The sequence below is a fragment of the Hippopotamus amphibius genome, chromosome 9 (genome assembly GCF_030028045.1).
Source record: "Hippopotamus amphibius kiboko isolate mHipAmp2 chromosome 9, mHipAmp2.hap2, whole genome shotgun sequence".
Lineage (NCBI taxonomy): Eukaryota > Metazoa > Chordata > Mammalia > Artiodactyla > Hippopotamidae > Hippopotamus > Hippopotamus amphibius.
The window spans coordinates 24,135,474-24,156,767 of record NC_080194.1 but is presented as its reverse complement, the minus strand read 5'-3'; the positions used below and the strand labels follow the sequence as shown (position 1 = coordinate 24,156,767).

The window sequence follows — 21,294 nt, the reverse complement described above, 5'->3', positions numbered from 1 at the left end:
CAGAGCTTTATGAAATGAGAAAAATGTATAAGCAGACAGATGAGTACTGTGAAGGAAAGGAACATAGTCACATGAAAAATCTTGGGTGGTGGTAGGGAGTGTGTTTCAGGTCTCCTGGGAGTTGATGTTTAAGGTGAGAGTGAAGGGTGAGTAAAAATCAACTAGGTAAAGAATTGGAGTAAGAGTGTTCCAGATAATGGGCAGAATGTGCAGGTACCTTGTAGTAGGAGGGAACATGGTATGTCTGAAGACTCAAAAGAAGGTTGGTGTGCAGAGAGGAAAGTAGTGCACAAGAGCATTCATCCCTTCCAACCATCCCCAAGCTTAAAATTCATCGATGACTTCTCATTGATACTGAGCTTAAGACTAGAATTCTTAAACATGGCCTTCAGGAACACACATGTCCAACCAAGTGGGGAAAGTGGGGAGGGTTGGGGGGGAGTGAACTGGGAGATTGGGATACCAAATTGTACACTCTAAATATATGCAGTTTATTGTATGTTAACTGTATCTCAATAAGAGTTCTAAAAAAAAAAAAAACCAGGTCCATTTTTTCAATTTCAGCTTAGGCACTCTTCATTTTTTCTCATATTGACGTGTCTCTCCTACTGGATCAGGAGGTTGTCTTGAGCTTATTAAATCTGAAGGATGCAGGTGAAGTTCCTGAGTACACAGTTGGCTATAAAAGTATACAGCTTAGAAGACAGGTCTAGATTGGAGATATAGAAATTTGTGAGTCATTTACGTTAAAAAACACCCTAACATAATAGAGTGGGATCAGGGTACATTAGAACTACTAATTTGATGTGTTCTCTAAGAGGGGAGAGAAAGGACTGGAATTAGAGGTAAAGTACCAGAAATTGACACCTGGGGGAGTATTTCATGCCCGTGAGCATCACCTATCTATTTGCCATAACGGGAGATGGCTTGAGAACTACTAGGTTGTAGAATAAGTGCCAGATGTGAGATTGGTTCTATGAATCTAGCCCCAGTTGGCCCTTTTGGTTGTTGCCCAAATCTTTTGCTCCCCTCTTTGCACACATCCTCAGCATTAACTATACCTGTTCTTTCTCTGTTGCCTGAAAGTGCCAGCCATATTTCTCCCTCCGTGTCTTCACCTGTATTTTCCCTCCTGAAGCATCTTCTCATCCCTCTCCCTCCAGTCTAATAGTTCTTCTCATCCACCTCCTTCTTGAAACTTTCCTGGCTCACCATTCAAAAATGGATGTTTTCCCCCCTTTCTTTAAATGTGAGGCTTGTATTGTTTGTTTCTCTGTGTTTTTTTTTTTTCTTTTTTGCCTGAATTGGCATGTAAATTTGTTGAAGGGAGGCATGTATATCAGATGTCTTCATACTACTGCTTTATACTACTGAGTGCATGCTACTTACTTACCTAACACTGAGTGCCATCCCTGGCATATGATTTTCAATTTCATGCTATGTAAACCTGGCTTAGCCTTGAGGAAATGGACCTTTAACTAGTTGTAGTCTGGATTTGTGCTATAAGGAAGTCTGTGATTTTAAGTTTTTTTAAAGAATTTTTATTGAGATACAATTGACTTACAATAAACTGCATATATTTAAAGTGTACAATTTGATATTTTTTTCTTATTAATAATGTATATATGGCAATGCCAAACTCCCAATTCATTCTGATTTTGAGTGGGAGTACATATCAAATAATAGTGGAAAACTATAAGGATAAAGAATCTCCATGTATAAAAAGATCTCTTATTACATTAAGTGAAAAAAGTGTAGAACTGTAAGGATGGCAAACTGCCACTAATGTTAGAAAAATGGGAAAAATATGTTCATATTTGCTATTATATCATAAAAACATCTGCCAGAGGGGATAGTCTTTATCACATGAGGCTGACACAATGGGACATCCCTATGCCAAAAAAAAAAAAAAAGAACTTTGAAAAAGGCCTTACCACGTTCACAAAAATTAACTCCAAATGGATCATAAACCTTAATGTAAAATGCAAACCTATCAAACTGCTAGAAGAAAGCATAAGGAAAAATGTAAATGACCTTGGGTTTGGTGATGAGTTTTTACATACAGCATCAAGTGTAGGGTTTATGACAAAACATTGATAAATTGAATTTTACTAAACCTAAAACCTCGTGCTTTGCAGAAGATACTGTTAAGAGAATGAAAAAAGTCACATTGGGAGAAATATTTGTAAAACATCTGTTAAAGGATTTGTGTCCAAAATATGCAAAGAACTCTTAAAACCCAACAATAAACAACCCAGGTAAAACATAGGCCAAATATCTGAACAGACACCTCACCAATGAAAATATGTAAATGAAAAATAAGCATGTGAAAAGATGCTCAATATCATTGTCATTAGGGAAATCTGAATTAAAAATAAGATACCATTACACACTGATTAGAATGGGTAAAATCCAAAAAAGCTGATGACACTGAACCCTCATTCATTGCTGGTGGGAATGTAATATAGTACAGCCACTTTGTAAAACAGTTTGATAGTATCTTACAAAGCTAAACATAGGTTTACTATACCATTCAGTCATACTCCTAGATATTTACCTAGTTGACTTGGAAACTTATTTTCACACAAAACCTGCACATAAATGTTATTAAGCTGCTTTATTCCTAGTCACCTAAAGGAAGCAATCAAAATATCCTTCAGTAGGTGAATGGATAAGTAAGCTGTGGTACATCTATACAATGGGATACTATTCAGTGCTAAAACAGGAATGAACTATCAAGTCATGCAAAGATATGAATTAATCTTAAATGCATTTTTAATATTCCTGGTAAAGGAATCCAGTCTGACAAGGCAACATACTATATGATTTCATATATATGACATGTGGAAAAGGCAAAAATAAAGAGATGATAAACAGATCAGTGATTTCCAGGGATTTGAGGGTTGGGGGAGGGTTGAATAGGTGAAGTACGGAGGATTTTTTTAGGTAGTGAAGCTGTTGTGTATGATACTCTAATGGTAGATACATGACACTGTGGATTTGTCAAAACTCATAGAAATTTACAGCACAAAGAGTGAACCTTAATGTATGCATATTTAAAAATATTATTCAGGGGATCCCAGAATGGAATGCAGAATGTGACTTAACAATCCAAGTGTATTACAAATGTGTGAAACAGCCTCAGTAAAAAGGGAGTTGGAGGAAAAGGTGCTGACCTTGGTAACTTTGGAAACAGGTGGAGCTGTAAGACCAAAGGCACAGTATATAGATATTTCACTGTAGTTGAAAGTTGTTTACATGAAGGTGTGGGTTAGCAATTCTAAAATCACTATACACGTATACTAGAGGTGAATAGTTAAGTAAATGGATACTGGATGGTGGATTGTGGGAGGTTACATACAGATAAGCATAAGGAAGAGACTAGAATGATCCATATGGTCATGGATTAGAGTCTAAGACATCAGCGTAAACTTGCATTTAGCTTAATTTAGTTGCAGATAGATACACAGAAATATTTATAGATATGGGGTATAATTAGAGTATATACATATATTTCTTTGTTCCATCAGCACAGAGGGCCTAAAAGCAACACTATCCCAGTAGCAGTGATCACACCAAGCACTCGAATCTTGGTTTCTAAATCCATTCTCCAATAAACACCAGGTCTCCTTGGAGAAATGACTGATTTTAGGACTGGACCAGAAAATACATAAGACAAGCCTTGAGCATCTTGTAGTACCAGAAACTAAGGAAGTGCTCAAAACCAAACCAAGAAACCACAAATGATGGGAATATGTCAAGGGGATATAGGAGCCAACTGAAAAAACTTCCAGTAGTGAAAGCTGGAAAAATTTAAGGACAAAATAAACTAATATTAGATAATAACCCAAAGTATAAAATGGTAACCCATGAGTACATACTGTTGTACATAAATGATTGAATAAATAAATGGGGAGAATAGACCTCCCTTGCAGCAGAATTCCAGATAAGGAATGTATTAATAGATACTCTGCCCTCAAGGAAGTGGAGCGTAACTCTTAACTCCTTACGTGTGGACTGCACATAGGGACTTCCTTCCAAAGAACACAGTATGGAAAAGGAGGAGGAGGAATACTAACTTCACAGTGGAGAAACCAGACAGACACTACTCAGCCAAGTAGGTTAACAGCAAGATTAATTAACATCAAGAGTTACAAGTCATGTTAATAGTATGTATCCTTGATATGTTATGAGAATTACACTTTACCTCTGTGGCCTTCCTTCCAAAAATCCAGACCCATGTCGAAGCATGAGAAAAACAGACAAATCCCAATTGGGGGAAATTTTTATAAAATATCAGTACTCCTCAAAATTCTCAAGGTCAGAAGGCAAGTCCGAACTGTCACAGCTGAAAGGAATCTAATAAGATATGATGACTGAGTAATGCTGTATCCTGGGTGGGATCACAGAACAGAAAAAAGGATATTAGGTAAAAACTAAGGCAATCTGATTAAGATACTGACTTTAGTTAATAATAGTGTATCAACATGGTTCATTAATTGTGATAAATGTACCTACTATATGAATGTCAGATGTTAATAGGGGAAACTGGCCACGAGGTATGTAAGGACTCTGTGGCATCTTTTGCAGTTTTTCTGAAAACCTGTAACTGTTGTTAAAAAGTATGTTTAAAAACTTTGGAAGGATACACAGGAAACTGATAACAGTGGTTGCCTGTGAGGGGTGTTCGGTGCTGGGAAGACAGAGTATAGGATGGGAGGGAAACTTTTCATTGAGTACCTGAAAGATACTTATTTTTGAACTATGAAAATTAAAATTCAATAGAGTTAAGAAAACTGAAGACTTTATACTTTTTGTTTGAGAACAGTAATATTCCTTTAAAGTCTTTAGAGAGTTTTTAGAAGTGTAGAAAGTATTCTATTTGTGTTGGCCATTACTACAACTACTGCTAATACTATTACTATTTTGGTTTCTTTTCCTTAAATCTTAATGTTTAGAAACATCTTAATTTTGAGTTACTGGAAATCTGGAGCTGTACATTAGTCTTATTATACAATACATTTGTGTGATTCCAAGATCCATGACTTGGGCTGGGTTGCTTAATATTTATATTTGACTATATTTGGAGGCCTTTAGTCAAATGCTAACAGTCCTTCTCCCCTTTATTAGCTATCGGTTGCTGTGAAGTTTCTTCTCCCAATTAAAAATTTTTTTTAATTAAAAAAATGTTCTCTTAATTTTCTAAGGTTCCATGTCTTTTCTTCTGGTTCTCAATATCTGGAAAAGTTAGAAGCCAGTCCTTCCTTTATTAAGAATAGCATGCCTACTCCCATGCTTTTTAAGACTGTCAGGGAACTGTTATGAATAAGGGCAGAAAACCTTATTTTTACATTTCATTTCACAGTGAATGTTTTATTTTCAATAATGGAGGCAGTTTGTAGCTGCTGTCATCATGAATCCCTTGCTAGATGTTTGCTAAGAGGATCGAGTACAGGATGAACACGTAAGTTTACCACTGCAAATAAAATCATGAGGTCAAATCTAAACAAGGGAAAGGGGAGGGCAGAGAAACATTCTTCCTGAGAAAAGGCAGGATGTGGACTCTCCCATCAGCATCACACTTCTATGAGGCTGTTTGTTTCCACATGTGCAGAAAGAAAGAAGTGGACGCTAGGCACTTTGTAAGGTGACTTCCAAATGTTATGTTATTTTCTTCCTTAAAAGAAACCTGTGAGGCAGGTACTGTTTTCTACTAGGTGAAGAAAAGGAGGCTTAGAGAAATGATGTATCTTGTCTACATTTACACAGGGGTTAAATGGCTGTGGCAGGGATTGAACACACGCGGGCTAGATTCTGAAGCCCATTGTATACTAGGCATGTTTTTTTCTGGTGTCTGTCCTCTTTCTACTACTCACATTGCTCTGAATAAAGGAGACGGAAGTTGGGATTAATGGAAGTTTGTCCAGGTAAGTTCGGACTGTCCTTTAACTTAGGTACCTTGATAGACTAGAAGAGAATTTGGGGGCTAGAACCCACAGAAGATACCTGATTTATCAAAGGACCATCGAGGTGACCACTTCATTTTGCTGAACATGATGTTTGAGACCACAATGTTGGGACTTGATAGAAGAAAAATAATGGGTTAGTGAAAAACATACCAATATGTATTCCTTCAGTATTTATTTCTTTAAATATCTATTGAAAACCATGCATTTTAAAAGATGTGATTTATTGATACTGTCTCCATTGCATTTTCTGGGCAGAATTCCATTTCCGATGTTAGAAGAAAATGCATCGTTATAAGTCTGTGGGGCTGTAAGCAGAAAATTGGCACTTTGAGATTTGATCATGTGGTCAGTGATCCCAGGCATTTAGTAGGGGCAATACCTAAATGATAGTTTCAATTTTTTTTAAAGCTCTTTATTGGAATATAATTGCTTTACACTCTTGTGCCAGCTTTTGAGGTACACCAAAGTGAATCAGCTGTATTTATACATATATCCACGTATCCCCTCCCTCCCACCACTCCCTCCCACCCTCCCTGTCCTGGCCCTCTAAGGCATCACCTGTCATCAAGTTGATCTCCCTTTGTTACACAGCAACTTCCCACTGGCTATCTATTTTACACTTAGTAGTGTAAATATGTCTATGCTACTCGCTCACTTTGTCCCAGCTTCCCCTTTGCCCGGTGAAAGATTTATACAATCTGAAGAGAAACCAGAGTATGATAGTTTCAGTTTTTAAAGGTGTAAAACCTGTATACATGAAGTTAGAGTTTTCCAGTTTTGGTAACAAATCATCCCCAAACTTACTATGTTCACAGATTCTGTGGGTCAGGACTTTGGACAGTGTCCATAGAGAGATGGCTTGTCTCTATTCCACAATATTTGTGGCTTCAGTTGGGAAGAGTGGACAGCTAGGGAAACCAACTGGAGGGTTTTTCACTCATATGTCTCGTATTTTTACTGGTGGCTGGCTGGGGTCTATCCTGGTAGTTGGAGGTGTTGACCAGAGTACCTAGATGTATTCTCCCTGTTGGGGCTGGGCTTCCTTACAGCATGGTGGCATCAGGGTAGTCAGGCTTCCTACACAGTGACTCAGGTCTTCAAGCTCAAGTGTTCTGGAAAACAAGATGAAAACTGCACTATGTTTTATGACCCATTCTTGGAAGTCATCAGGCATCACTTTTGCCCTTAAAGCACTGAGAAGCCTACCTAGATTCCAGGGGAGGGGACACAGATCCCTCCTTTCAAATGGAAACAAGTCAAGGTTGCATTGTAGAAGAGCACATGAGATGGGTGATATCGCTGTGACCATTTTTAGGAAAATATCATTTGCCCAACAGAATATTAGGCCATACAATGCAGGTTCTGTGTCTTATACAGGATTAGAGATGACTGTATTCATGCCTCCTGTCATTTCTTTCTATTTATAGTCTAGCAGTAGCTTCGTGTCCATGGTTACTTCTCAGTTTTATGCCTTTCCTCAGTTTCATGTTCCTGTATCTCTCTTTAATAAATCAAGGTAGTCTAATAACCTCTAAATCTCTGTGGATGATTAACACTAAAGCTTTATTTTTGTTTAGTCCCTGTGTGAGGAATGTTGTTCCTGCTCCCTGCAGTCGTTTGAGGATCTAGACTTACTCCATCTAATGATACCACCACCCACTAAGGGCTCAGAATCCTCTATTACGATAAGGCTTAACTGCCTCTCTTAACTGCCTAGCATTGGTCATTCATATCACCTCTGTTCATGTTTTGTTGGTGACAGCTAGCTAATCATATGGTCCTCCTAGACTCAAGGGCACTGGGAAATACAGTCTGGTGTGTGCCTGGGGGAAAGGCAGGGCGTGATATTAGCTACATCTGCTACATTGGCCACATCTGCCATCTCCTGTCCTCTCTCTCCAAGGCTGCTAAGGAATCTGGAGCCTAAGCATTGCCAGAAAAGTCGAGGGTGGAATGAAACTAACTGACCAACCAATTATTCAGTTTCTTTTAAAGTTTATCGGTTTGCACAGTAGTATCGGAATTGTAGGAGTTTAGACCTGAGATTGTTAAAGATTATTTAGTTCAGTAATTTAAGACTATTTTTGGAAGCATATTGCTTTCATCCAAACAATCTTATGGGGAGTTCCCGTTCATATAACAGGTGAGAGTGAAGCTGCTCAGGTTAAAGAGAGGTTGCATCCCCATCCTTTCCCTCTGGTCTAGACTCTAAGGCTTTTCCAAGGAATCCTCGGGCTCTGTGGATCAGATCTAATCACTTTAACAGACGTGGGAAACCGAGGCACAGAGAGGCAGGGATTAAGTGGTTTGTCTGTAGCAGATTTAAGGTTGAAACCAAGTATTGGTATCCTTGGGCCCGTGCTCTTTGTAATACTGTTTACTTAAAAATTGTGCCATTGCCTCTCTTGAGCATGCATAGTCCTTAAGACCCCTGGCCTGAGGTAGGACACAGTATACCTTGTGTTTTTGGCTTGTTCCCTTCATTATCCCAGCAGTGGGCAGAGGGCCAGGAGGGAGAAAATAGCTTCTCCAGGAATAGCTATAGCATTTCTCTCCGTAGATGATGATTTCCTTGTGGCATGAGGACTGAGGGGTTGCATGTGAGTCTACAGGGGGATGCTGTGGCATCATGCGGACCAGGGATTGGGGCTACCTGAATTCACTTGTCCGCTGACCCTGATAGGGTCCTACCACTGTATCTGGAGGGAAGCACAGTGTGGTGTATACAACATGGGTTCTGAAATTCAGCAGACCTGGATTTGAATCCTAGGAGTTCTATGACTGGGGGCAAGGTACTTTCTCAATTTGAGCCTTGGTTTCCACAGTTCTCCTGTGACTTTCATTACTGGCATTGAAGATTACTGGCAGAATTGAAGTAGTATATTTGAAACCTCTTACACAGTAGAAAGTAAGGGGGTGTTGCCATTGGGAGCATCTACTTGGTGTCTACCAGACCCAAGTTTAAGTCATAGTTCTGTCACCTGTATGAGCTTCAAAACTTAAATTTATTTTCTGTAAAATGAGGTAGTGGTTAAAAGCGTGGACTTGGGAGGCTGGATAAAGCAGGAACCATGGAGCCAGACTATTCCCATCGGAATCCTAGTTCTGCTCTTACTTAGCTGTGTAGCCATGGGAAAGTTACTTAGTCTGTTTCTTGGTTCCATCCTCTATAAAATGGGGATGGTAATAGCCGGTAATATTTGAGGTTGCAGTGAAGATTAAATGAGTAAATATTTGTAGAATAGTGCCTGGCACGTAGTGCTGTGGGAGTGTCTGTTAAAGCAAATAACAAATAGGTAAATATATCATAGGATGTGGAAGGGATTACTTTGATATGAAATAGAAAGGCCTACAGTCGTTCCCTGGCAATAAGCATCATAGGTATTGGCTGTTATTATTTTTTTAATTGACGTGTTGTTGATTTAAAATGTTGTGTTGCAGTTGTACAGCAAAGTGATTCAGTTATACATAGATATATTTATTTTTTCAGATTCCTTTCTATTATAGGTTATTACAAGATATTGAATGTACTTCCGTATGCTATATGGTAGGTCCTTGTTTATTTTATATAGAGTAGTTTGTATCTTCTAATCCCCAAATCCTAATTTATTCCTCTCCCCATTTCCCCTTTGATAACCATAAGATTGTTTTTTATGTCTGAGAACTATTTGTTTTGTAAAGAAGTTCATTTACATCGTTTTTTTAGATTCCATACATAAGTGGTATCATGTGATATCTGTCTTTCTCTAACTTCACTTAGTATGGTAATCTCTAGGTCCATCCGTGTTGCTGTAAATGTGACTTGGGGCAAGGCACTTGCTGTTATTTCATTCTTTTTTATGGCTGAGTAATATCCCATTTTGTATATATATACCACGTCTTCTTTATCCATTCATCTGTCCATGGACATTTAGGTTGTTTCCGTGTCTTGGCTATTATAGGGCTGCTATGAACATTGGGGTGCATGCATCTTTTCGAATTAGAGTTTTTGTCTTTTTTGGATATATGCCCAGGAGTGTTGCTTGCCTATCATTAAATAAATATTAGTTATATTGTTAAAGGTAGGATTAACATTTCCTGAGGTCCTACAAAATTCTAGGCATTATGCTAGGAAAATTTTCTTTTAATCATCTTTGATATTTTTCCGGGTTTGGGGGAATGGGCCACCCAGATGCTTCCTATACCTGTGATAATTTGTTTCCCCTTCCAGAAAATAGTGGCTTGCCGAGCTTTTTCCCTGTCCCAATAATCCTGCCAAGGATACACATTGGGTAGGAGTGGCCTTGTTTCCCAAATCCATTTTGCCTTGACCTTCCCACCCAGCCTTCCAGGAGGTGGCTGTTCAGGGGCAAGGAGAGCTATTGGAATGTAAGCCAGTGCTACAGTGGCTCTGGAGCTCTTTGGGGTGTGAGTTTTCTCTCCAGTAGTCAATATATATCCTTGTGGAATCGCTGGAAAAGAGTTCTTCTTAGAAACTTTTTGTCTTTACTAATGAATTAGTACTGGATAAGATTTTATTTTATTTTATTATTTAATTAATTTATTTGGCTGCACGGCTAGGCTTGTGGGCTCCTTAGATCCCCCTGGGATCGAACCCAGGCCCATGGCAGTGAAAGCACTGAGTCTTAACCACTGGACTGCCAGGGAATTCCTGGATACCATTTTAAAATTGACTTTTGCTCTTTTCATCCTAGTATATGGAAGAAACACATTCATCCAGCAATGACCACTTCAGCATTTTGAGTGTATATAGTTATCCTGTTGGTCTAGCTAATATTCTCAAGAAATGGATTCCTTGGCATAAGTTTTCAGGAAAATGACAAATAATAAAAATAACTTGGTTGATCTTAATCCACTTATGTTGTTTGGAATTATTTTTCCTGAATGTTATTTATGAATATAGCATGGGATTCAGGTAGTCTTGTGAAATTTGACTTTTGTTCATAGTATCTATTGTTTTTAATACTCAAGGGTGGGCTTTGGAGAATTATTCACATTGATTCTGTCTTCAGTATAATTTTTATTTAATTAAAACTAATCTTTGCCACATTTCCATGTTGATCACTATTATTGGCAAATGAAAATGGTTATTTTTTTCCCCATTTTCCTTCTTTAATGAGTAGGCTATAGAAAAAATGTTTTTACATTAGTTACATAAAAGAAAAGAAATTAAAATTTAAACCATGGACACACTTAATCAATTATTTTTTCTGCTTATTACATTCTCTGAATTTTCATAATATATAGTACAGTATATAGTCCTTTTAATAATTTGCTATTTTGTGTAAGTTACAGTTTTGTAAATTCCTTCATAAAATTCATTTTATGAAGTCAGAGCTGTAGAATGTACTTTTTTTTTTAAGCTCTTTATTGGAATATAATTGCTTTACACTCTTGTGCCAGTTTTACCAAAGTGAATCAGCTGTATTTACACATATATCCCCATATCCCCTCCCTCCCGTGACTCCCTCCCACCCTCCCTATACTGGACCTCTAAGTCATCACCCATCATTGAGTTTATCTCCCTATGTTGTACAGCAATTTCCCACTAGCTATCTATTTTACACTTGATAGTGTAAATATGTCTATGCTACTTGCTCACTTCGTCCCAGCTTCCCCTTCGCCCCCTCCCAACCCTGTGTCCTCAAGTCCGTTCTCTACATCTGCATCTTTATTCTTGCCCTGTCACTGGGTTCACCAGTATCATTTTTTTAAATTCCATATATATGAGTTGGCATACGGTATTTATTTTTCTCTTTCTGGCTTACTTCACTCTACATGACAATCTCTAGGTCTAGCCACCTCATTACAAATAACTCAATTTCATTCCTTTTTATGGCTGAGTAATATTCCATTGTATATATGTGCCACATCTTCTTTATCCATTCTTCTGTCGATGGGCATTTAGGTTGCTTCCATGTCCTGGCTATTGTAAATAGTGCTGCAATGAACATTCTGGTACATGTTTCTTTTGGGATTATGGTTTTTTCTGGGTATATGCCCAGTAGTGGGATTACTGGATCATATGGTAGTTCTATTTGTAGTTTTTTAAGGAATCTCCAAACCGTTTTCCATAGTAGCTGTACCAACTTATATTGCCATCAACAGTGCAGAAGGGTTCCTTTTTCTCCACACCCTCTTCAGCATTTATTGTTTCTAGATTTTTTGATGATGGCCATTTTGATCGGTGTGAGGTGATACCTCATTGTGGCTTTGATTTGCATTTCTCTAATGATTAGTGATGTTGAGCATCTTTTCATGTGTTTGTTAGCCATCTGCATGTCTTCTTTAGAGAAATGTCTATTTAGGTCTTCCGCCCATTTGTGGATTGGGTTATTTGCTTTTTTGGTATTAAGTTGCATAAGCTGCTTGTATATTTTGGAGATTAATCCTTTGTCCATTGCTTCATTGGCAAGTATTTTCTCCCATTCTGAGGATTGCCTTCTTGTCTTGTTTATGGTTTCTTTTGCTGTGCAAAAGTTTTTAAGTTTCATTAGGTTCCATTTGTTTATTTTTTATTTTATTTCCATTATTCTAGGAGGTGAATCACAAAGAATCTTGCTTTGATGGATGTCATAGAGTGTTCTGCCTATGTTTTCCTCTAAGAATTTTATAGTATTTGGCATTACATTTAAGTCTTTAATCCATTTTGAGTTTCTTTTTGTATATGGTGTTAGGAAGTGTTCTAATTTCATCCTTTTACATGTAGCTGTCCAATTTTCCCAGCACCACTTATTGAAGAGGCTGTCTTTTCTCCAGTGTATATTCTTGCCTCCTTTGTCAAAGATAAGGTGCCCATATGTGCGTGGGTTTACCTCTGGGATCTCTATTCTGTTCCATTGATCTATATTTCTATTTTTGTGCCAGCACCAAACTGTCTTGATCACTGTAGCCTTGTATTATAGTTTGAAGTCAGGAAGCCTAATTCCACCAACTGCATCTTTCCTTCTCAAGATTGCTTTGGCTATCCAGAGTCTTTTGCGTTTCCATACAAATCGTAAGATTTCTTGTTCTAGTTCTGTGAAAAATCCCATTGGTAATTTGATAGGGATTGCATTGAATGTGTAAATTGCTTTGGGTAGGATAGTCATTTTCACTATGTTGATTCTTCCAACCCAAGAAGATGGTATGACTCTCCATCTGTTTGTATCATCTTTGATTTCTTTCATCAGTCTCTAATAGTGTTCTGCATACAGATCTTTTGCCTCCTTAGGCAGGTTTATTCCTAGGTATTTTATTCTTTTTGTTGTGGTGGTAAATGGGATTGTTTCCTTAATTTCTCTTTCTGTTCTTTTATTGTTAGTGTATAGGAATGCAAGAGATTTCTGTGCATTAATTTTATATTCTGCTACTTTGCTAAATTCATCAATTAGTGCTAGCAGTTTTCTGGTAGCTTCTTTAGGGTTTTCTATGTATAATATCATGTCATCTGCAAAGAGTGACAATTTTACTTCTTCTTTTCCAGTTTGGATTCCTTTTATTTCATTTTCTTCTCTGATTGCTATGGCTAAAACTTCCAAAACTATGTTGAATAATAATGGTGAGAATGGGCACCCTTGTCTTGTTCCTGTTCTTAGAGGGAAAGAATGATGTTGGCTGTTGGTTTGTCATATGTGGCTTTTATTATGTTGAGATAATTTCTTTCTGTGCCCATTTTCTGGAGAGTTTTTATCATAAATGGATGTTGAATTTTGTCAAAAGCTTTTTCCACATCTATTGAGATGATCATGTGGTTTTTATCCTTCAATTTGTTAATATGATGTATCACATTGATTGATTTGTGTATATTGAAGAATCCTTGCATCCCAGGGATAAACCCCACTTGATCATGGTGTATGATCTTCTTAATGTGCTGTTGGATTCTGTTAGCTAGTATTTTGTTGAGCATTTTTGCATCTATACTCATCAGTGATATTGGCCTGTAATTTTCTTTTTTTGTGACATCTTTGCCTGGTTTTGGTATCAGGGTGATGATGGCCTCGTAGAATGAGTTTGGGAGTGTTCCTCCTTCTGCTCTATTTTGGAAGAGTTTGAGAAGGATAGGTGTTAGCTCTTCTCTAAGTGTTTGATAGAATTCGCCTGTGAATCCATCTGGCCCTGGGCTTTTGTTTGCTGGGAGATTTTTAATCACAGTCTTAATTTCTGTATTTGTGATTGGTCTGTTTATGTTTTCTATTTCTTCCTGGTTCAGTCTTGGAAGGTTGTACTTTTTTAAGAATTTGTCCATTTCTTCCAGATTATCCAATTTATTGGCATATAGTTGCTTGTAGTAGTCTCTCATGATCTTTTGTATTTCTGCAGTGTCCGTTGTTACTTCTTTTTTGTTTCTTATTCTGTTGATTTGTGTCTTCTCCCTGTTTTTTCCTGATGAGTCTGGCTAATGGTTTATCAATTTTGTTTATCTTCTCAATGAACCAGCTTTTAGTTTTATTGATCTTTGCTATTGTTTCCTTCCTTTCTTTTTTATTTATTTCTGCTCTGATCTTTATGATTTCTTTCCTTCTGCTCACTTTGGGGTTTCTTTGTTCTTCTTTCTCTAATTGTTTTATGTGTAGGGTTAGGTTGTTTATTCGAGATTTTTCTTGTTTCTTGAGGTAGGACTGTATTGCTATAAACTTCCCTCTTAGGATTGCTTTTGCTGTGTCCCATAGGTTTTGGGTTGTTGTGTTTTCGTTGTCATTTGTTTCTAGGTATTTTTGATTTCCTCTTTGATTTCTAAGCTGATTTCTTTGTTGTTTAATAACGTATTATTTAGCCTCCATGTGTTTGTATTTTTTACAGTTTTTTTTCCTGTAATTGATATCTAGTCTCATGGCATTGTGGTCAGAGAAGATGCTTGATGCAATTTTAATTGTCTTGAATTTACCAAGGCTTGATTTATGACCCAAGGTGTGATCTATCCTGGAGAATGTGCTGTGTGCACTTGAGAAGAACGTGTATTCTGTAGTTTTTGGATGAAATGTCCTATAAATATCAGTTAGTCGAGATGGTCTAATGTGCCAATTAAAGCTTGTGTTTCCTTATTTATTTTCTGTATGGATGATCTCTCCATTGGTGTAAGTGGGGTGTTAAAGTCTCTTAATATTATTGTGTTACTGTCGATTTCCCCCTTTATGGCTGTTAGCATTTGCCTTATGTATTGAGGTGCTCCTATGTTGGGTACGTAGAGATTTACAATTGTTATATGTTCTTCTTGGATGAATCCCTTGATCATTATGTAGTGTCCTTCCTTGTGTCTTGTAATAGTCTTTAAAGTCTAATTTGTCTGATATGAGTATTGCTACTCCAGCTTTCTTTTGACTTCCATTTGCATGGAATATCTTTTTCCATCCCCTTACTTTCAGTCTGTATGTGTACCTAGGTCTGAAGTGGGTTTCTTGTACACAGCATATATAAGGATCTTGTTTTTGCTTCCATTCAGCCAGTCTGTGTCTTTTGGTTGGAGCATTTAATCCATTTACGTTTAAGGTAATTATTGACATGTATGTTCCTATTACCATTTTCTTAATTGTTTTGGGTTTGTTTTTATAGGTCTTTTCCTTTTCTTGTGTTTCCTACGTAGAAAAGTTCCTTTAGCACTTGTTGTAAGGCTGGTTTGGTGGTTCTGAATTCTCTTAACTTTTGCTTGTCTGTAAAGCTTTTGATTTTTCCATCAAATCTGAATGAGATTCTTGCTGGGTAGAGTATTCTTGTCTGTAGGTTTTTTTCTTTCAAGACTCAGTATATCCTGCTACTCCCTTCTGGCCTGCAGAGTTTCTGCAGAAAGATAAGCTGTTATCCTTATGGGTTTTCCCTTATGTGTTATTTGTTGCTTTTGTCTTGCAGCTTTTAATATTTTTTCTTTGTGTTTAATTTTCGTTAGTTTGATTAATATGTGCCTGGGTATATTTCTCTTTGGGTTTATTGTGTGTGGATCTCTCTGTGCTTCTTGAACTCAATTAATTATTTCCTTTGCCACATTGGGGAAGTTTTCCACTATAATCTCTTCATTTTCTCAGACCCTTTCTTTTTTTCTTCTTCTTCTGGGATGCCTATGATTCAAATGTTGGTGTGCTTAATGTTGTCACCAAGGTCTCTGAGACTTTCTTCCATTCTTTTAATTTTTTTTCCTTCTCTGTGGCAGTTATTTCCCCCATTCTATCTTCCAACTCACTTATTCGTTCTTCTGCCTCAGTTATTCTGCTGTATATCCCATCTAGAGTATTTTTAATTTCAGTTATTGTGTTGTTCATTACTGTTTGTTTGCTCTTTAGTTCTTCTAGGCCCTTATTAACTGTTTCTTGTGTTTTCTCTATTTTGTTATCGAGATTTTGGATCATCTTTACCATCATTACTCTGAATTCTTTTTCAGGCAATTTTCCTATTTGCTCTTCATTTATTTGGTCTTGTGGGTTTTTATATTGCTCCTTTGCCTGCAGGGTGTTTCTTTGTTTTCTCATTTTGTCTATTTTATAGTATTTGCTGTCTCCTTTCCCTATGCTGCCTAGTAGTAATTCCTCTTGTTTCTGCTCTGTGCCCCCTGTGGTGGGGTTTGTCCAGTGTTTTGAGTAGGCTTTCTGGTGGGAGGGTTTGGTGCCTGCTTTCTGGTGTGTGCATCTGAGTCTTTTCTCTCTGATGAGCAGGGCCGTGTCAGGTGGTGTGTTTTAGGGTATCTGTGAGGTTAATATGGCTTTAGGTAGTCTGTGTGCTGATGGGTGGGTTGGTGTTCCTATCTTGTTTGTAGTTTGGTGTGAGGTATCCAGCATGGGCAGTTGTAGACAGTCAGGTGAAGCCGGGTCTTAGACTCTGATAGAGGGCTCCATGAGAATTCTCTGTGGTTAATCTTCGCTGTGGCTGAGGACTCTCTAGTGGTCTAGTGTCCTGGATTTGGACTCCCTCTCCAGAATCTCCAACTTGACTGCTGGTCGAGTAATCCAGACTTCAGAGGTGGCTTGTCCTAGTTATGTCGGGATCTTTGCAGTCCTTTCTGGTGTCCAGGGTCTTCTGCTGGTGTTCACCTGGTTGTCTGTGGGAATTATTGCATCTTTTCATGTATTCCTGATGCATCTGTGGAGAGGTATGCATTCCACGTCCTTCTACTTCACCACCATGTTTCCCCTCTCACGTTGATTGTGGATAGGGTCTGCTTAGCATTTAAGGGGTTAGGATGAAAAAAATTGAGCTATGTAAATACAGAGTGGGAAGACTCACCCTCGTAGCATTTTGTATTGAAGGACGTGCAGTGTTAGATCTTTGGAAGTCAGTGTCATCAATAGGATGCAGTCAGAGTTGTGCACAGCCCAGAGGAGTCATCTTTATTCCTGGATGCTGTATTTATGTTGGAAACTGATCCATTTTAACCATACCTAAACCATGGTGATCAAGTTGGGGGAGGATCTGGAAAGCAGAGTAAGACAGCATCCTTGACCAGAAAGATCTCTTAGTCAGGGTGGGAATCAGGAGTATAAACGATTGTGCTCGGGATGCTTGATCTGAAAGAGAACACTTTATAGTGACTGTCATTGCTGTTCTCAGATACTTAAAGTATGAACAAGTTTTTCTGGGAGCCAAGGCAGTTCAGTAGAACAGCACACTTGGCTGAGGTCTCAGGCTAAGTGGAGAAATGCTGCTCAGAAAATCTGTCTGGTGCCTTTATCACCCATACAGCTGTCCCTTCCTACAAGCTCCCAGGAAGTCCCTAAAGCACTTGAGGCCTGAAGAGAGAGGACTATTCAGGCAGAGAGCTCAGTAGACACTGGCTCACCATCTCTTCCAGTGCCCTTCCTTTCCCTGCAAGCACTACATGGCTCTTACTCACTTGCTCATAGCATCTGCTTCCTCACCGTGACTAGTTGGCCAGAAAGTAAAGCAACATCTGGTGTACTCTGCCACAGTGCTTCTTAAACGTTAATGTGTACATGAATTATCTGTGGGTCTTGTTAAAATGCAGATTCTGACTCAAGTGGGTCTTGGTTGGGGCCCCATCATCTGAATTTCCATAGATGAGGATGCTGCTGGTCAGTGGACCATTCATACTTGACTAACAAGGCTCTACTACAAATCATGAGTTTACCCTTTAGGCAGCAGTCAAGCACTATCAGGCCAAATGACCACCTCCATGTTGCTTTCCGGAATAAGCCTTGCATCTGTATTAGTAGAGGGTTACTGCCTGGAGATCCTGCCTTTTCCCCTTCCCAGCATTCATGAAATACTTATCTTGATATCACTTAGCCATCTGGTTTCTTTGTCATTTCTAGGGCCACTTATGCAGTTATCCAACTTTTCTTTTTTTCTTTTTTTAATTGCCGGAGAGCATTCTTGGGCCACGAGATTTGGCCCTGTCTGCAGGCCAGAAATGCTGGGGAATTACTGTCACCTGTAAGCCGTTCTCAACTCTTTTTTTATTTTTTCTTTAAAAACACATCATTTTGACTTTCATCCAAGTTGTTGGGGATACAGCAGTTTTTGTATATGTGTATGATGCTGTCAGAATGTGTACAATGCTGTCAAATACTTTACCCCAAGACACAAGTATCCATCTGCCTAACATTAAGGCACATTTGTTTTCTCATAACTGCGTATTTGTGATTATCCCAAGGTACCCACTTACTCCAATTCATTGCAAAATCATCTTTAAAAGAGCTGTTTGTAATACAGTGAGCACTTGCTAAGTGAGGCCATAACCCCAGGAATAATGATTAAATCTTGTTAAATGTATATACCTCCCTTTTTCTTTTTCTTTCTTTTATTATGATTCAAGTTATCCTTGAGTATTTTTGGTTGTCATTGATTGAGGTCCTTTCAAGGTCATGTCCCTTCCCCCAGCAGTAGCTTGTTGGTCAAAATTGATAGAGTTCTTATGATGTGTTAATCTTGGTACAGTCTCTAGTATCAAGACATGTTGCTTTTCTATGCAGAAGCTGTGTGGTCTCAGGCAAGGTACTTAATATCTCTGATCATGTGTGAACTCATCAGTAAAATAGTGATAATAGTATTTACCTTGAAGAAATTAAACGAGATCTTCATGAAAGCACTTGGCCCATTTCCAGCACGTGGCAGTCACTCATAAAATGATAGCTTCACCTCCCATTTGTTTCTCTTGGGCCAATTTCTAGCTTTTTTGGAGGGAGGGGCATATATTTTATTTCCTTTTCCACTATTCTCGAAGCATCTTGAAAACAGGATCTGTATTTTAAATCCTGTCTTAGCTTTTCATTGTGTGTTCAGTCATGACATGTTGAATAAATTAATGAATGACTAGATAATCTCTAAGGTTTTCCTGACCTTTTAAGTCCTCTGATTATTTGATGCTTCCAGTGTTCTGGCTGCTTAGAAAAAAATTTGAGAATTCTCTTAAAATGAATGTCTTCTATGTTAAGGGATTTTCTCCTTAGCAATCTTAAAAAAATATGTATTATTACCAGTAAGTATGTACCTGGGCCCAGGAGTCGGCTGCAATAGTATAAGTAACCTTTTCAGTTTATGATCTTGGGCCTGATTCTTTGTATAGTGCAAATGAGGTGGGTCGAAGGCTGGTCTTGACTTTGCTTTTCCTGCACTGCTTTTTTGGGAAGATCTCTGTGAAAGATGAGCAAGAAATGTGTAATTGTTTTCATGTGTGACGTGAGATTTGGAAGTCATGCATAATGGAGGCTGAGTTTCATGATATATTCATCTCATTCCTCATAGAAGATGCATTTATGTTCTGGATTAAATGTGCTTGGGCGAGTGGGGTCAGGCCAGCTCAGCAGATTGGAGGAGAAGTAGTAGGTCCTTCCAAATCTCGGGATTGAAACTGGTTACCTGTCAAGGTGAGTAGTTCTTGAGTTGTCTGTATGAATAAGCTGCTGGGAGACAGTGCCAGTTGAGGCCATCTTTACTGCTTTGTCCTTATGCCTCTGAGATGGGCACACACTGGTAGAAAGTGCATAGATTGCCATAGCTAGACCTGGGTTTAGATCCTGGCTTGTGTATGTTACTTAATTCCAGAATCTGTTTGTTTTAATTTCAAAAGGGATAGTATCAGTCTTACAGGTTTCTGAGAGATAGATGAGATAGTGTATGTCAGATGCCTAGTGCCATGCCTGGCAGTGAGATTGGGCCCTGTGTTGATGATGGTCACGGTGACAATTTCAGAAGGGATGCGTAGGAGACTAGGTCTGCCACCCATGAAAGTATCAGCCCTGGTGTGTGACTGAGGAGTGTCCCAAAGTTGCCTGCTGCCTTTTATGGTCCATGTGCAGACTGCAGTGGTGGTGCTAAGGGTTTTTCGTGGATCTGGAAAAAAGAAGGTAACAATCTGGGAAAAGAAAATCTCAATTGCATGTTTTATTCCATGAAAATTTGAAATACTCATACATATGCGAGTAGCTTCAAGCTTTGCTCCCCTGTTGATTATCTAGGAGTTGTTTACTTAAAGCTTCTTGTCCAGGGGTAATTAAAAACAAAAAACCTTACTCATCTCTCCTCTGACAGTTTATTTTCATCCTTGATGTTTAACATGACTTCTATTTTCCTTTAATTCTTGGAAAAGTATAAATGGCAGTAATAAAAATAAACATCAATAAACCTGTTCCATATGAATGCCCTTTTTTAGACAATAGAAAGAAGGTCCTGAACTATACCTAAGCGGCACTGCACCAAGCTTTGCTAATTAGCTCATGGCCTGTCACTCACAGAGAATCAATCAGTCTCCATCTCAGGGCTTCAAGCTGTCACCGTGAGGGTTCTCAGATAAAGGGTGAATTGGATTCCACACTGTACGATTGATTCTGGGTTGCGGTTCTTTGTGTCATGTTAAGCTAAGTTTAGGTTCTGGGAATCCTGGTAGTAAGTGGTGAGGATTGATGATGGCTGTGATATCCAGAAGTAAAATAAAACACATTGTTGTTCTTTATATACAGCTATTTTGAACTGGAGAGCAGTGGTTTGAGGGATGAGATTCGATATCACTACATACATAACGGAAAGCCCAGGACAGAGGCACTTCCATACCGGATGGCTGACGGACAGTGGCACAAGGTCTCACTATCAGTTAGTGCCTCCCATCTCCTGCTCCACATCGACTGCAACAGGTATGCCTTTGCCTTTGGTCTTTCGTGATTGTGCCCTTGAAATCCAGCAGTGGGGAAGGGAAAAAACCAAGCCCCTCCAAGTCTTGCTGGGAAACAAAAACCAAGGGACCCTGATAGTCATTTAACATACCGAGTGGGCCATTAGGCTTACTGGAATGACCGGCTGTAATATGCTAAGAAAACAGTTCATTAAAATGAAGCTATATCCGGCGATTAGGAAGAAATGTACAAAAAGTTGATTACAGATGGGGGACTATTAAGTGCACCTCGGT

At 38.5% G+C, this 21,294-nt stretch overlaps 1 protein-coding gene across 3 annotated transcripts in view; it reads left to right on the top strand.

Annotated features, from left to right (window-relative positions):
• The window catches only part of NELL1 (neural EGFL like 1), an 886,038-nt gene that overhangs the window by 113,490 nt on the left and 751,254 nt on the right, over positions 1-21,294 (top strand). For 2 of the 3 annotated variants that reach the window (XM_057749116.1, XM_057749114.1), the window contains exon 4: positions 20,852-21,022. The exons of the other annotated variant lie outside the window; for it this stretch is intronic. In XM_057749116.1, the coding sequence (XP_057605099.1) occupies positions 20,852-21,022 (171 nt within the window). The remainder of the gene's footprint in view (positions 1-20,851; positions 21,023-21,294) is intronic. 3 annotated transcript variants of the gene reach the window in all.